The 17,365-nt window shown below is 46.8% G+C and overlaps 1 protein-coding gene across 3 annotated transcripts in view; it reads right to left on the reverse strand.

The window, feature by feature from the left end:
• Positions 1–17,365, reverse strand: part of CKAP5 (cytoskeleton associated protein 5) — a 56,823-nt gene that overhangs the window by 30,971 nt on the left and 8,487 nt on the right. For all 3 annotated transcript variants that reach the window (XM_040409174.1, XM_040409175.1, XM_040409176.1), the window contains exons 2-15: positions 9,723–9,814; positions 7,238–7,431; positions 5,296–5,502; positions 5,046–5,217; positions 2,603–2,729; positions 2,418–2,521; positions 2,209–2,322; positions 2,026–2,130; positions 1,201–1,290; positions 955–1,119; positions 731–859; positions 468–644; positions 287–391; positions 79–189 (exon numbers count right to left, since the gene is read on the reverse strand). In XM_040409174.1, the coding sequence (XP_040265108.1) occupies positions 79–189; positions 287–391; positions 468–644; positions 731–859; positions 955–1,119; positions 1,201–1,290; positions 2,026–2,130; positions 2,209–2,322; positions 2,418–2,521; positions 2,603–2,729; positions 5,046–5,217; positions 5,296–5,502; positions 7,238–7,431; positions 9,723–9,779 (1,857 nt within the window). In that variant the 5' untranslated portion in view covers positions 9,780–9,814. The remainder of the gene's footprint in view (positions 1–78; positions 190–286; positions 392–467; positions 645–730; positions 860–954; positions 1,120–1,200; positions 1,291–2,025; positions 2,131–2,208; positions 2,323–2,417; positions 2,522–2,602; positions 2,730–5,045; positions 5,218–5,295; positions 5,503–7,237; positions 7,432–9,722; positions 9,815–17,365) is intronic.

Here is a 17,365-nt window from a genome sequence, read left to right on the forward strand (position 1 = left end):
CCCTCCCCGACACAAAGTGTTATTTTAGTCTCCACTCTGTTCTTACTACTGACTTTTTTTTTGAGAGTCCTAACTTACCTTCTGGAATTCTTCCATGCTCGCCAATCTTTCCTTCCAGTTACTACTATCTAGCAGCTGCATGCAAGTCCCAGGAAGAACCGCTGCCGCCTTCTCTTCACAAACCTCAGGCTACAAGAACAAAAGGTCACTTAGAAATGGCACAGAACACCACAAAAACGGATTCTCCAACAGTACAAATGATATCAAGAGCTTTCACGATACTTACAGAGAGCTCTTGTTCAAACACCTCTTTCACATCTGCACCCTTCTTTCCCTTAGCAGCTCCACCACCAGATGCTGGGGCTTTACCCTTCTTAACAGGACCGCCAGCCTTTAAAGTGAAATAAAGGTTACAAGGTCAACCTTTGAACGGCAGACAGGGATCCATGCGTTGTGACGCAACATACCTTGGCGGCCGGTGGTTTCCTAGGCGCCATTCCAGGTTTGGCAGCTTCCTTTGTATCTTTTTCACTAGGCGCACTTGGTGGAGGTGCCGCTTTCCCAGGAGCTTTGGTTTCCTTCTTCTCTCCAGATCCTGACTTCTTGCCCCCGGATAGGTCGATTTTATCAGCACATTCTTTGATCTGGGGCGAGAGCAATTCCTTAAATACTTGTGCTTTATATATTTGCAGTTTCGTGTAGGTTAGACATCTCAGTTATGCCAACTCACTCTATCAAGCTTCAGCTTGTCCACTTCAGCAAGAAACGGGTTAACAGCTTTCTCTCCAACTACTTTTTGAGCTGTCCCCATGGCTTCAAAAGCAGCATCTCTCACATCCGGCGCAGAGTCATTGATATGCTGTGGAGTAAACAAGCAAATGAATAGTAGTCATTCCCTCAATCAACTAAAAAAGGAGTTCTGTGGACACCCCAATCTTAGGGTCAGAGTTTTACCTTTAGAAGTGCTGCACAGAACGGCTTCAGTAGACTTTTGGGCAGGGTTGAGGGCGTGCAGTGTCGGAAGCTTCTTGCAAGAAATAGAGAAGTCTGCTGCTTTATTGTTGGGTTCTTGTTATCCATGACGGCGAGGACATCTTCACTTATGTTCTGCAGCGTGGTCTGAAATGAGAATCGCACATCAGACACGTACTCTGGAAGGACCTGGGAGGCATGTATAGTTAAACCACAATGATCACTTACTGTGAGAAATATGGCATCAATGGCCTCCTGTAAGGCTTGAACTACTAGAGGCTTCTTTTCCTTAAACTTCTCTAATATAGTTGGCACAATCTTGGGGAGGGGAAAAAAAAAAAAAAAAGAAAAAAAAACTCGTTACATACACATGTTCAGCGAGGGTCCAAAACACTGACACCACGGATAAAAATAGAGGAGCAGCAGCTCATTGGAGCACCATGGTGTACATATGACTGTGGCCATGCCCAGTACTGTATATCTCAGAACAAAGTGAACACTCTGCTCTTCCATAGTGTTCTAAGGTTAGACTCCAGATATCAGTTAAAAAAATAAAAAATAAGGAAATATTTCACTGCAATTTCGTTGGTATAGCATAAGAGCAACTTTACTACAGGTAAGTATATGAAGATGCCTTCTCAATGCGTAAAGTGGAAGAGCTGCCGCTCAGCTGCTCTGGTGGCATGCCCAGCCATTCTCATACCCCCCAACATCTGCTGTAAGGCGATTGTGCAGAACACACTAGAATTAGTGGCTGGTATTCATCTACATATATAAAATACATATTAAAAGGGGTTAGCCAATCCCCATAATGACCCCAGGGGAAGGATGGGAGCAGCCAATAGCAGGCCGTGACAGTGACCAGGGTTTGCAACAGTTGGAGACAACTGGCCTAGACATCTTTGCTATGGTAGCAGTATATAAGAATGATAATCTATTAAGACACTGGTTGATGATGTCCACACCCCATGACTTTACTAAACCCAAGCGTCATGAGTCACTAATAAGCAATTGCAGCTTTGTAGCAACCGAATAGGCAGACGGCATACTCACTTGGCCAGCGTATGTGCCAAACTTCTTCCTGAGGCCAGAGGCAAGCGCTGCTACGCATTTGGCAGCCAGTGCTACAAGCAATACATTCGTGTCCTTGCCAATCACCTGTAATATAAAATACATTTAGTAAAAGCTTTTCAGTAAAATTACCAGCTTAAGCTACAACCTCTCTACAAGATTTACCTTCTTAAGGGCCCTCACAAGATCTCCATAGTCGCCAGCCTCAAGCTTGGGGTTTTTGACCAGGATCTCCACAGCTTCCAAAGCCTCCTTTCTCTCCTGCCATTTTTTGGCTTCCTAATAGAAAATCCATGAAAAACTTATCAGAAGGGATTCTTTTTTTTCCCAGACAAAGATCTACTTGCAAATTTCATCTGTCAATCATTACTTACAATCTTATCATAGAAATCTTTCGGCAATTTTGAGAGAATTTCAACAGCTTCAAGCAGCTCATAGGCATCAATCTGAGGAACAGCTTCTTCCTCAGCTTCGTCTCCTGAGAAGAGCGCCAAGATGTCATGTGTAATGTTACGGAGACCCGATAACATTTACCAATCATGGGATTTGGAAAACCTACCTTCAGCATCTCCGCTTGCTTGCTGCTGTTCAAACTTTGCCTTCAGATCTTGCTGCGAGCGCAGGAAGCGGGTCTGCTTGGGCGCAGACTGTGGGATCTTCACCCACTCCTCCTCTAGATCTTTAAGCTGCAAAAGATGCAATAACATTCAAAATGAAATAAGCAGCTTGTCCCCAATTTCATGTGCAGTTTCAGCAATTACAAGCAGAGCAGCTCACATGGTCCGGGAAAGGCAGGGGCTCTGCGCTCCGGCCGGATGTGGTATGCATTCCAAATATGTGCTCCAAATACCGGATGTTAAGCTATACAATCGGAAATGACGCGATAAGAGTCTGATCCAGCACACCACTGACTGGGTTGGCGGGAGGATGTGCTGCCTGGGTGCACTATTTAAAATGTCAGCTTTTCCATCCCTTCACATGCCCACAGCATCTGTAAGGGGTGGTGAGTCTACGTTCCTGGGAGTCCATGTAAGTGTCCGCTGTCTATGTTTCTGCTTTTGACATCGGGCACTAGGCTGCAAAGGATGGACCCTTATTGTATATATGCATTTCTTTGTAGGCATCGCGCAGCCAGCATTAACCTGGTGGACTCTTAGAGAGAAGTCTAGTCCCATATTGGTCTTTTGTCTGTTTCTGCCACCCTCTTACCTTACTTCATTCAATCATATATCATTTATACCCCTTCAACCGTTTTTGTTATCACGCTTCACTTATCTGGCAAAGTATCTAGATTTCGTCATATCATTTTTGGCATGGATTGCTTCTATGTTTTTTGATGTGATACATAGACCCAGTATATTTACCCCCTGAGGAACCCATACTGCTGGGGAAAGACGCATCTTATTTTTTTTTTCCTAATTTCATTGTCAGGGCTACTGAGGGCATAACAGCTGAGGCACGAGGACAGTCTCCACCATTGGGATTAGTCTCTGGGCTTAGGGGGCATGATAGGGCGATACTTAGGGTAAGTTTTCTCCCTCCCCCAGTGACCCCGAGCTCATGCCTCTCCATATCTTGTAATTTACTCTGTATCTTTGAATGATTGATTGGCATTGTATCCTAATCATAGTTTGGGCATTAGGTTAAGAATTATTAAATATTGTAGTTTAAAGGGTCTTCTTTTTTGTGAATTTAAATTCGGGAGCAGCTCCCACTAACTATGTATTACAGTTTACATTAGAGACCCTGTTAAACCTTAACCGTTGACTGTGTAGTCATATGCCAACACTAAAATTTACATACCACAGACCCTTGGCAAAAGTCATGCTTACACTGATCACACAGCTCCTGTACGATCAAGTTAAAGGGGTTGTCAGGTTTCCAACATTGACGACCTATTCTGAGGTTAGGTCATCAATATTAGACCAATGGGTCAGCCTCCCGCCACCCATGTACGAGTGCTGCGTTCTCATCACCATTTACCTGCTCGCCGTCTGCATTGCACCAGCAAGCATGAGCAATGACAACTCTGCCGTCCCAGTCTCTTGAATGGAAAAGATCACGTGTAGTTAGACTAATTACCATTCATGTGAATGGGACAAAAGATGTAATTACGCTGCAATGCAGACAGCGAGCAGGTAAACCGTGAAGAGACGGCAGCGCTCATAAAAGCATTGCAGCCTCTTCAAAAAAAAGAAGATTGGCAAAAGTGGTGGGAGTCGGACCACCACTGATCTGGATGACCTTTCCTAAGGATAGGTCATTGGTATTGGAAACCTGACAACCCCTTTGATGTCAATACAGTATCATGCAATTCAGAAGGATCCTTGTATTACATGGTTTGTGCAAAGACATCGAAACATGCACGCGTTTTATCTTTTTAAATCTTTTTGTTGAAGTTTTCAACATGCAATTTTGGTGAGAGATTTGCATTACATATTTACATGCAGTCTGATAAGTTTGCACAAACCATGAATTTCAGAATCCTAAATATACGGTATGTCAAAGCATGGCTATAATCAAAGAAACCTTAGACACTGGCCTATTATCTCCTTAGGCTACTTTCACCCTAGCGGTACGGACCTCTGGCAGGCTGTTCTGTCTGGTGAACAGCCTGCCAGATCCGTCCTGCTGCTAGAGACAGTGTGCCTCCGGACTGTCGCTCCTTCCCCATTGACTATAATAGGGGCGGAGGCGGAGTTCCGGCGAGAGGCTGCCGGAATAAATGTCAGACATGTCAGTTTTATTTCGGCAGCCTCTCGCCGTAACTCCGCCCCCATTATAGTCAATGGGGACAGAGTGGCAGTCCGGAGGCACACAGTCACTAGCGGCAGAACGGATCAGCCTGCCGGAGGTCCGTGCCGCTAGTGTGAAAGTAGCCTTAGATGTCATGACCAATAGCAGCCACAGCAACCAAGAAGCATTATTCAAAGAAATGGCATGTACGCCAAAAATAAAATAATCGAATACCCCTTCAGCCTGCATTAGATAAAGTCTCTCACCTGCACTGGATTAATGTTCTGTAATGGTGGCCTCAGAGCGTCTCTGATCCAGCGATAGATCTCCACAGCAAGTTGCTTGGCTTCATCTCGCACCGCCTTCTCTCGAGATTCGAAAAGCTTTGGCAAAACTTTAATAATTGGCTTCAGGGACGTTATTTTTGAACCGAATTCACTGTGAAGAGAAAAGACTTGATATAAGGACGTGTGTAGTAAAAACATGCAAGTGGTTTCAACCTCAGAGACTACTTACCTCAGGGCTCTCCGCAGTGTCTCCACGCAGGCCACCACAATCTTTGGATTCTTATTATCTAGGCCTTTCAGCAGCTCCTCCTGTACAGCCTCCGCCTTCTCGATTTCTATGTACGTCAAGCAGATATCTGACCCAAGTTCCTTTGCTCTGGCTTTTGGCTGATTAAATACTTTGTTCACAACACCAGAAACCACCTCCCCTGTAGTCCTAAAAGGAGTTAGAAACACATTTAAAGCGCACTTTAAAATGATTTCCCCCCCCCCCCCCATTAACAACTTGCATCACCAATCCACAGGAAAGGTGATAAATGTATAAACACTAAGGTTTCCAATGCCGAGCCCCACACTGGGGTCACGGTACCCTTTATGAATCGGAGGGCAATTCACAAGCATGGCCACCACTATTCACTACTATGGGGTATCCCTAGTGTGGCGAGCCAGCTGCATCAGAAATCTGCATCTTTACTTGTCAGAGGAGCCGCAAAGCAAGCCCAGCAGCAGTCTCCTCCTCTGACAGACTAAATTAAACAGTGCAGTCAGCATGTTAAAGGGGTTGTCTGGGTTCAGAGCTGAACCGGGAAATACCCATAATTTCACCCCAGCAGCCCCCCTGACTTAAGTATTGGAGCAGTTCATGCTCAGATGCTCTCCTTTGCCCTGCTCTGGATTGGGCAGGGCAAGGGCTCTTTCGTTTACAATCACCCTGCCGGGCGGAAGCTTCCGCCTGGCAGTGTGTTCGGTGACGTCAACGGCTGTGATGGTCATGCTTTAGCGCTGCCCTAGGAGTTTTACTGGCTAGGGCAGTGCTAAAGCCCTCCCATCAGTGCCAGAGACGTCACCGGGCTTCCTCGCATCCCCATGGAGAGCCTGATAAGTCACCGGATCTCCTAAAAATTCCCTTGTCCTGCGCGATTTAGCGCAGGACAAACGAGAGCATTGAAGCATGAACTGCTCCGATGCTGAAGTCAGGGGGGCTGCCTGGGTGAAAATGGAGGCATGTCCGGGTTCAGCTCTGAACCCGGACAACCCCTTTAAAGATAGGGATGAGAACAAAAAGGACTATTTAGGCTCTTGGGGGAGTGATACTAGCATGGGTACATAGGTCTTCTGGATAATGAGATGTAAGGTACAGGACCGTGCAGTCAGGTGTCATTAGAGAGACAGACATCATACAGGACTGGATCCTGCCCACACCACATCAACAAGGACTTCCAACCATTGGCCTCAAAGTATAACAAAACATAGGAAATCAATTTAATTTGTACTGTGCAGGCCAAAACAAGTTGTGGGGTGACCCCTTTAACACATAGTACGAGTAACTAATGGCAGTCAAATGTGCCTGATGGAGTACAAGGAAAAGTAGTAGTAATAGCCGTCAGTCTGTAACAAATAGCCCACAGCTGCTTTGATGCTTTAGGAGTCATTGCTGATACATTTTAGCTCATGGGTACAGTGATATATAGCCACATGCCATCAAAATGCATCAGTGCCAACACAGGGCATATTTTTGACCAGGCAGCTGGCACAGACATCATGTAGGTGTCCTCGATGTCCATCAGATCATGTATAAGGCTACTTTTACATTAGCATTTTCAATTCCACTATTGAGATCATAGGATCTCAATAGCAGAAGAAAACGCTTAGGTTTTGTCCCCATTTATTGTCAATGGGGACAAAACGGAATGCACCAAAAAGCAGCGTTTTTCTGTCCGCGATGTTGTTTTCTCTGAATCAATAGAAAATGGACCCATCCCCTATTGACTTTCAATGGTGTTCATGACAGATCCGTCTTCGCTATAGAAAACCTAATACAACCGGTTCCGTTTATGACGGATGCATGCGGTTGTATTATTGTAACGGAAGCGTTTTTTTGAAGATCCATGACAGATCCGCAAAAAAAAAACGCTAATGTGAAAGTAGCCCAAGACAAAAGCTCCACTTACTTTCCCGCGACATGTGCATTTTCTACAAAGACAAGAGCAGCCTCCAGGCCTTTTAACTGTGCGACAGCGTTGGATTCTGTGACAAACTTCTTGATTAAGCCGAGATATTTGGACCATTCCGGGCTCTTCTCATCCACAATCTTTTGGAATAGTTTCATAGCCTCTTCGTAACCGTTTAATCTGGCTTTCCATACCTGCAGGCGACAAAAAAAAAAAAAAAATAAGGCGTCAAGGCCAGTGCTCGGCTTTTTTTGCCAGCCTCACAGAAAATAAATAGAGGGTGGCTGCGCATGCGCCCTCCTTCAACTGCAAGGCCCCGTTCTCCATATAGGTGCAGGTCCCAGCGGTTGGAATTGCACCTATAAGACAATGGGGGCATATGCCCCCATTGTCCATGATGAGACAACCCCTTTAAGTGGCATAACTGGCTTCACTCTCAATTCAACAAAGTTTCACTATTTTCGTGATGTAATGTCGAGCATACTACTCCTTGTCACCTTATTTATATCCCCTTTTCTCCCTTTGTTATTATTTAATTTGCTCAAGTTAATTGTAATTTTTTTCCTTGTATCCCTCTGTTAATGGGACTATAAGGGCTCTATTACACGAGCGGATGCCGTGTGGGTTACCCGCTGAGTGAAAGAGCCAAGTCCCGGTCCGGACAGCAGAGACACAGAGCATTAACATGATTGATAATGCTCTTTGCCTCTGACCTTTTTACTATAAAAAAAAAAATAAAAAAAAATAAATCAGTGACAACTTTATCTCACTGTAATTTTGTTGTAAAAAGATCTTTGCCTCTGAGCATTAGCAATCAATTGTTAATGCTCTGCGTCTGTCACGGGGCTTGGCTCGCTTTCACGCAGCGGATTACCCGCATAGAATCCACTCATGTGAAAGAGCCCCAAGGATCATGCAAGATCAGATCAATGTTTGGAAAAGAAAGTAACAATGCATATTCTTTATTTACATGTTTAAAGGGTTTCTGTCATGAGAAATAACGTTATGTAGCTGACATAGCGATGTGCTAATGTCAGCAGTACATACCAGTATGCTTTATAACTCCCTGCCTGCTGCCATTCTCTTAAAAAGACATAAAAAATATGCTAATGAGCCTCTAGGTGCTATTAGGGCGTTGCTTCAGCACCCTAGAGGCTCAGTCTACGCACCCTTTGGCACGCCCAGGTCAAGTTGATTGACTTTAGAGTTCTCCTCAGCGTCCTGTAAATCCCACACCGTTCCTTTTAGTATTTGGCGCAGGCACAGTGAGTGAAGGACACGCTCCTGCTGCCGGCCTCCTTCCTTCGGTGCAGGCAGCAGGAGCAGGCCGAATACTAAAAAGGAACGGCGCAGGCGCGGGATTTACGGGACACTGAGGAGAACTGGAAAGTCAATCAACTGGACCTGGGCGTGCCAAAGGGTGCGTAGACCAAGCCTCGAGGTGCTGAAGCAACGCCCTAATAGCACCTAGAGGCTCATTAGCATATTTTTCATGTCTTTATTTTAAGAGAACGGCTGCAGAGAGTTATAAAGCATACTGGTATGTACTGCTGACATTAGCACATCGCTATGTCAGCTACATAACGTTATTTCTCATAACATAAACCCTTAATAAAAAAAAAAGAAAAAAGAAGAAGAAGATTCCAGCACAAGAGAACTCTTTGCCAGATACTAGTGGAAGGCCGAAGGCACCATTAAGTATAATGGGGTCTGGCAGAGTGCCATCAAAAATGCAGAGTCGGCCAGACACAAACAGCTGTGGTTTGCCTCTGCCGATTCCCGACATTCTCTGCTTGATCAGGAGGCCAGATCTCCATGATCCAAAGTAGCCTAAGGCTAGATCTACACAATGACCTTTGGCGCGCGACAATTTTTATGATATTCGAGATGGATTTTTCTGCGAATGTTGCGTCGCAGCATGTAGCATTGCGACACCATAGACCAGGCATCCTCAAACTGCGGCCCTCCAGCTGTTGCAAAACTACAACTCCCAGCATGCCCGCACAGCCTACAGGTATCAGCCTACAGCAGGGCATTGTGGGAGTTGTAGTTTTACAACAGCTGGAGGGCCGCAGTTTGAGGATGCCTGCCATAGACTATTATAAAAATTGTTGCGTGACATTGGTGCAACAAATGTTGGTGTAGTTGTGCACCACATGTCGTCGTGTAGACCTAGCCTAAGGCATTTTGACCCTTAAGAAAAAAACAAAAAAACATACCCACATGAAAACCCGTTTGACGTTGATCAATTATCTGGTGAAATAACGATAAATTCTTTAGAGAGGAATAGTGAGAACGGAAATCTACCACCCCATGGGCACAAATCTGATGACTAAACTACATGGTTGAAAGGCACAAAATAAAAATAGATCAAGTCCTTGTCTGTCATTGAGGAGATGGAGCCTGCAGAACTCCTGCCGCTCATCCTCACAAGCAATGAGTGAGAAGGCAGCAGCATAACGTAAAGTGCACGGTCAGCACGTACCTTGTGCTCGCATTTCTGGTCAATAGGAAGCTTCATCCACTCGCTGTCGTCCCCCATGATGATCTCCCTTTGTTTGTTCCTGTGCTATATATCTGTGAGGAAAACAAAACCACAACAGTCCATTACTAGATAGAAAGATGGTGAAAATGCCCATTCATTAGAAGGCAGAGGTGTGGAGAGCGTTACCATCATGCCAACTACTCCTCAGATCCCAGTAAGGTTAGACATGAGGAATATTTCCCAATGTGCATACTGGGTTTATAGTCGGTCAGCTGATCAGATCTTTATCAGTGTGAAAATGCTCGCTGGTCAGGCTACTTTCACACTAGCGTTCGGAGCGGGTCCATCTGATGTCTGCTCAGACGGATCCGCTCCTATAATGCAGACGTTTGCATCCGTTCAGAACGGATCCGTCTGATTTATAACTTAGAAAAATTTCTAAGTGTGAAAGTAGCCTGAGCGGATCAGTCCAGACTTTACATTGAAAGTCAATGGGGGACGGATCCGCTTGAAGATTGAGCCATATAGTGTCATCTTCAAGCGGATCCGTCCCCATTGACTTCCATTATAAGTGTGGACGGATCCGCTCGCCTCCGCACGGCCAGGCGGACACCCGAACGCTGCAAGCAGCGTTCAGGTGTCCGCTCACTGAGCGGAGCGGAGGCTGAGCGCTGGCAGGCGGATGCATTCTCAGTGGATCCGCCTCCACTGAGAATGCATTAGGGCCGGACGGCTGCGTTCAGGACCGCTCGTGAGCCCCTTCAAACGGAGCGCAGACCCGAACGCAGGTGTGAAAGTAGCCTCAGCAGCACATCTCCTCGTGTAAAGCGGACACGCTGCTGACAACGTAAAGAGTACAGCGCTCAAACGGTCACAGTAACAAACACCCTTCCTCCATTGGCCTGTGGAATGGACATTTAATGCGGTTGTTCCACAAATATTCCACAGTTCTCAAACCAGCATCTGGATCTGAATACTTTTGTAACTGCATGTTAAAAATTCTTATAGCTACTGAATTATTCAATGAAATATATCTGTATAGCGCCACCTGCTGTTTGCCCTTTTTCTAATTTCTTTGTCCTGCTGTTATAGGTTTCAACTGCCATTACCTGATGCTTACAGGGCGCCCCCTGAGCTGCCAGCCTGACAAATCCAGCAGAACAGCTGGAGCATTTTTTTTTATATTAATCATGGGATAACCCCTTTAAACAAGTGCAGATTCATCTTTTTTGTCACATCTTTCTTGAGTTTCAGACTTCTCTAAAGAGACGTCTAAGAGAAAAACAGATAAACTAAAATGCCAAGGGATAGAAGTTGGTACTGGCCAACGGGTAAGGGTACTTTCACACTTGCGGCAGGATTCCGGCACTAATACACTTCAATGTAAATTAAATGCCGGCAAGTGATCAGGATTTTTGTCCGGAGAGAAAAATAGAGCATGCTGCGGTATTTTCTCCGTCCAAAAAACGTAAGAGGGACTGAACTGATGCATCCTGAACGGAATTCTCTCCATTCAGAATGCATTAGGATAAGGCAGAATGCACACGGCCGTGAGCGGTCTTCACAGAGCTTGGAGTACTTTCACACTAGCGTTTGCTTTCCGGCACGCAGTTCCGTCCTAGGGGCTCAATACCGGAAAAAAAACCTGATCAGTTTTAGGCCGAATGCACACGGCAGTGAGCGGTCCGTGGTATCCCGGCCTGGATTCTTGCTGACAACAGGCGCGCACAGCGTCATTGGTTGCTATGACGCCATACGCTTCATGCCGCCGCTGCACTACAGTAATGTATAGATTATATGAGTATTACTGTAGTGCATCGGCGGCATGAAGTGTACGGCGTCATAGCAACCAATGACGCTGTGCGCGCACGCCTGTTGTCAGCAAGAATCCAGGCCGGGATACCACGGACCGCTCACTGCCGTGTGCATTCGGCCTAAAACTGATCAGGTTTTTTTTCCGGTAGGACGGAACTGCGTGCCGGAAAGCAAATGCTAGTGTGAAAGTACTCCAAGTTCTGGAAAGAGGAGGAGGAGGGGGGGAAGGGGGGGGGGGGGTGGAGTCAAGAGCTCAGCTTTAGGCCTCATGCACACGACCGTTGTGTGTTTTGCAGTCTGCAAACTGCGGATCCGCAAAACACAGATGGCGTCCGCTCTGCAATTTGCAGAACAGCCATTAATATAACTGCCTATTCTTGAAACACAAGATTTCCGCGCGGGTGCAATGCGGTAGGTGAACGTATTGCACCCGCACTGAATCCCGACCCATTCATTTCAATGGGGTTGTTCAGATGAGCGGTGATTTTCACGCATCACTTGTGCGTTGCGTGAAAATCGCACCATGCTCTATATTCTGCGTTTTTCACGCAACGCAGGCCCCATAGAAGTGAATGGGGTTGCGTAAAAATTGCAAGCAAGTGCGGATGCGATGCGATTTTCACGCACGGTTGCTAGGAGACGATCGGAATAGAGACCCGATCACTATTATTTTCCCTTATAACATGGTTATAAAGGGAAAATAATAGCATTCTGAATACAGAATGCATAGTAAACTAGCGCTGGAGGGGTTAAAAAAAATAATTTAAGGGCTCTTTCACACTTGCGTTATTGTCTTCCGGCATAGAGTTCCGTCGTCGGGGCTCTATGCCGGAAGAATACTGATCAGGATTATCCTAATGCATTCTGAATGGAGAGTAATCCGTTCAGGATGCATCAGGATGTCTTCAGTTCCAGAACGGAACGTTTTTTGGCCGGAGAAAATACCGCAGCATGCTGCGCTTTTTGCTCCGGCCAAAAATCCTGAAGACTTGCCGCAAGGCCGGATCCGGAATTAATGCCCATTGAAAGGCATTGATCCGGATCCGGCCTTAAGCTAAACGTTGTTTCGGCGCATTGCCGGACCCGACGTTTAGCTTTTTCTGAATAGTTACCATGGCTGCCGGGACGCTAAAGTCCTGACAGCCATGGTAAGTGTAGCGGGGAGCAGGGGAGCAGCATACTTACCGTCCGTGCGGCTCCCCGGGCGCTCCAGAGTGACGTCAGGGCGCCCCAAGCGCATGGATCACGTGATCACATGGATCACGTCATCCATGCGCATGGGGCGCTCTGACGTCATTCTGGAGCGCCCGGGGAGCCGCACGGACTGTAAGTATACCGCTCCCCCGCTCCTACTATGGCAGCCAGGACTTTAATAGCGTCCTGGGTGCCATAGTAACACTGAAAGCATTTGGAAGACGGTTCCGTCTTCAAATGCTTTCAGTACACTTGCGTTGTTACGGATCCGGCAGGCACCTCCGGCAACGGAAGTGCATGCCGGATCCCAACAACGCAAGTGTGAAAGAGGCCTAACTCACCTTAGTTCACTTGATCGCGTAGCCCGGCATCTCCTTCTGTCTCCTTTGCTGAACAGGACCTGTGGTGAGCATTAATTACAGGTAAAGGACCTTTGGTGACATCACTCCGGTCATCACATGATCCATCACCATGGTAAAAGATCATGTGATGACCGGAGTGATGTCACCAAAGGTCCTTTACCTATAATTAATGCTCACCACAGGTCCTGTTCAGCAAAGGAGACAGAAGGAGATGCCGGGCTACGCGATCAAGTGGACTAAGGCGAGTTAAATTATTTTTTTTAACCCCTCCAGCGCTAGTTTACTATGCATTCTGTATTCAGAATGCTATTATTTTCCCTTATAACCATGTTATAAGGGGAAATAATACAATCTACAGAACACCGATCCCAAGACCGAACTTCTGTGAAGTTCGGGTACCAAACACGCACGATTTTTCTCACGCGAGTGCAAAACGCATTACAATGTTTTGCACTCGCGCAGAAAAATCGCGGGTGTTCCCGCAACGCACCCGCACATTTGCCCGTGTGAACCCAGCCTAAAAATGAAAGGTCAAGAGAACAGACAGTACACGACTGATCACAGACGTGTAAAATGGGCCTTGGATGATAACTCAAGCAAAATATCCTGCAAAACTGGTCAATGGTCCAATTAAACCTATTACAGGAATTAACCATTTGTGGAATGCGGAGTAGTCTGTATAGAGGACAGACAATACCGGTTGGAAGAGCAGTCACCGTTGTATGTACACAGTACACATGCTGGCAATGCGGACATGTTCTGGCCTGGAAAGGCAGCCTGACCGCTACCTGTGTAATTATGCAGGCAGGGCGGCGGGTGCGGCAGCGTCGACAGAACGCCTAGTGCTGACAGCTCTGAAGCCATTTTTATTCCTGTACACATTAATACTTCCTGATGAGAGGAGGAGAAGCTTCCCTTCACTCAGGATCAAAGAGAACGAAGATGTACAACCAGGTGAAAGGAGTTGTCCTGCCGTTTATATTGAAGCTCTATCGGCAAGATAGGTGATCAATATCTGATCGGTGGGGGTCCGACACCCAGCAGCCCGGTGATCAGATATTTGAAGAGGACCCCCACCAGATACTGATCACTTATAGGAATGTCAGGACAACCCCCTTTAACTTTACAAGATGGCAATACCCCTTTAACGACAAGTAGGCTTGAGCGAAACTAGCTTAGTCAGATCGTAGATCCACAGTCAATTTGTTCAAAAAGTTAGTTTTTAATGCAGTTTCTGTACAGCATTAAAACGTATGGGCCCCATGTAGGCCAATTTCGCATCGCCCAAAGTTGCGTTAGACTTCAGTGAATTAGTCCGGTATTCCTATCTGCGTGTTTAAAAAGATTAAATTAAGAATTTGAAGTCAGTTTTGGTACCAATTCCTAATTTAAAAAGGTTTTTAAATGCGCACTCACGCTACTTTGGGCGACACAAATTTGTCTACACGGAGCAAATACAATTAAATGTTGTACGGAAACATTGAAAACAAATTTTTTTAAAGAATCGACTTCGGATCCATCATCCAAAGCTCTATTCGCTCAAGCCTAATGACCAGTATATGCCATCACTTCATAACTGGTGGTGAAGGAGGTGGGTCCAACCTCTGGGACCCCCTAATGATGGCGAATGAATGGGGCCGCTGCACTGATTTAGTGCTTTGGACCATTGGCTAATCACTGTGTAAGGAAGACCTCTTCAATTTCCGGATCAGTTCTCCTTTACTCGGTACAATAGCGTCAAGTCCAAGCTACTCTGCCACACAGAAACAATGTAAACCAAACAGAAGTGCAATAAGGTGTTTATCCAGAGGATAGGTCATCAGTTAAAGTATCTGATCAGTGGGGGTCCAACACCTGGGACCCTCGCTGATCAGCTGTTTGAGAAGGCACCGGAGCGCGCAGCCTTCCCTACGCCAGCGTCCTCACACTGCCCAGGCGTCGCTCAGCCTCAAAGTGAATGGGGCTGAGCTGCTATACCAAGCACACTGCCATACAACGGACAGCGCTGTGCATGGCGAGTGGGGAGAATGCTGCAGCGCTACTGTGCACGCCGGTGCCTTCTCAAAACAGAACTTGCCCCATTATTGTCCACATTACGGACAAGGATAGGACTCTATTAAAAAGGCCAGCTCTTCTGTTCTGCAAAATACAGAACGCACACAGAAGTCATCCGTATTTTTTGCGGACTGCCCACAGTCGTGTGCATGAGCCCTAACACTCTAATGGCCAGCTATCCCACCAGCGAGTGCAATGGCCTAACAGCTCACCAAGCACAGCGCCGTACATTGTAGAGCGGCTGTGCTTGGTATCGCAGCTCAGCCCCATTCACTTCAACGGGACTGAGCTGCAGCTAGGCCACGTTACGTCACTGTCCTAGGAAAAGGCTGCTGCGCCGACAGGAACTCCGTTCTCTTCAAACAGTTGCTCTTTGAGGGGGCGCCAGGTGTCAGACCCCCACCATCCTGATATGGATATACCTATTCTGAGTACGAGCGCTCCTTCCAGCGCTGCCGGGGGTCACATAGCATTATATTGATTTATGATGCTATGTAGCCCTTACAGTTATGGAATGTATTGGATAACACTGGCATAATGCCAGTGCTGGGAGGTCAGGCCGGGTGCTGCGATGCGGACTCGCTGCGGGAGGAACGCTAGTCTGCAAGGGGCCTAAAGTCTCTAAAAATAGGCCCTTAAAAAGGAACAGTTTTTCTAAACTCATCTGTAAAAACAAATGAAAGGAACAATGTAGAGAATGACGACTACAATTTACAGCAGACCGATCACCGCAGGAGCAGTCGCCCATTATCAGTAACAAGGTGTGGAGTCAGCAGGTGCCGTGTATACAAAGCTCATTACCTGCATCCCCGGGAGACCCGCTCACATACACAACTCCCCGCAGATCCTCCTCACGTGATGACTACGATCGCACCACACACTAGTACTAATCCTGTGCTGAGCCCGGAGCTCTGGGGGCCAATACACAGACACAATGGAAGCCAATCCATCACAGGTGACACCGAGGTATGGCACGGAGGCACCTATAGTAACTGACCCACACCCATTAATTTACGGATCCTGCGGAGATGGCTGTAGTGGACACATGACATCACTGCTGCAGGATCGGCAAGGGGTTTCAAGGGCTTCTCCAGGCTCCCGATATTGAAGGACCTATCCTCAGGATAAGCGCTCATGCACACAGCCATGGACTTTTTTTTTTTAAACCGGCTGTGCTTACTCTTCCATTCAAAGTGCTAACTCTTGCGCCGGCAAGGGACAGCCGATTGGTGGCGGTGCCGGACTCCACTGATCAGACATCATTGACCTATCGTATAGGTCATCAATATCAGGAGCCTGGAAAAACCCTTTTAAAGAGGACCTTTCATAAGTTTGTACTTTCAGAAATCAATACTTCACATAGGTCAAGATTAGGAGAGGTCACACAATTATATTTTACCTATACACTTCACTGCTGCAACACTACGCCCCCAAGTTCTGTTTTGGCGCCCCGAATGCTAACCAATAGCGTTGGTACAGGGAGGAGACGCCAGCTTTTCTCAGGGGGCGTCTCCTTCTCCCTGTCCAATCGCAGCAAACCGTGTCACAGCCAGGAAGAAGGAGGCGCCCTCGTCTCTGCCTCCTCCCTATACCAATGCCATTAATTAGCATACAGGGTGCCGCAATGGAGCAGCAGGACAACATCTCCTAATCTTGGCCTACAACGTGAAGTACAAACTGATGAAAGGCAGTGATGGTCAGTTGGCAGTGTTCGCCAGCGAACACATGTGGGCTGCCATCTTTAGTAAGGTAGACTCACCCGTCCGGCGATGCACAGGTAGGCCCTTACCTGTGCCGGGAGCTGGGCTGAAATCAAATACAGTCACCGGGAGCAGGCAGTTCTGAGAACAGCCGTTGGGGGCCTTCATCGGGATGTTCTCGGAACTGCCTGCATTTGATTTCAGCCCGGCACAGGCCTACCTGTGCCTTGCCGGACAGGCGAGTCTACCTTACTAGAGATGGCAGCTGGCGAACACTGCAAACTGACCATCACTGATGAAAGGTCCTCCGTAATGTGAGAGTAATGGCTACTCCTAAAACCCCAGACAACCCCTGTAAGATACAATAATCTCTACTTGTCAGTGAACAGCAGGAGTAGCCATCAAGGGGGCCTGCAGAATGTGAACAAGGGTAGGGTTCTCATTCACTGAGCGCAATCAAAGATCTTAAAACTGAATAGAATTTAGGGGTGTGGAAGGCGTTTAGAATGGTAGTTCA

The sequence above is a fragment of the Bufo bufo genome, chromosome 10 (genome assembly GCF_905171765.1).
Source record: "Bufo bufo chromosome 10, aBufBuf1.1, whole genome shotgun sequence".
Taxonomy (NCBI): Eukaryota; Metazoa; Chordata; class Amphibia; order Anura; family Bufonidae; genus Bufo; species Bufo bufo.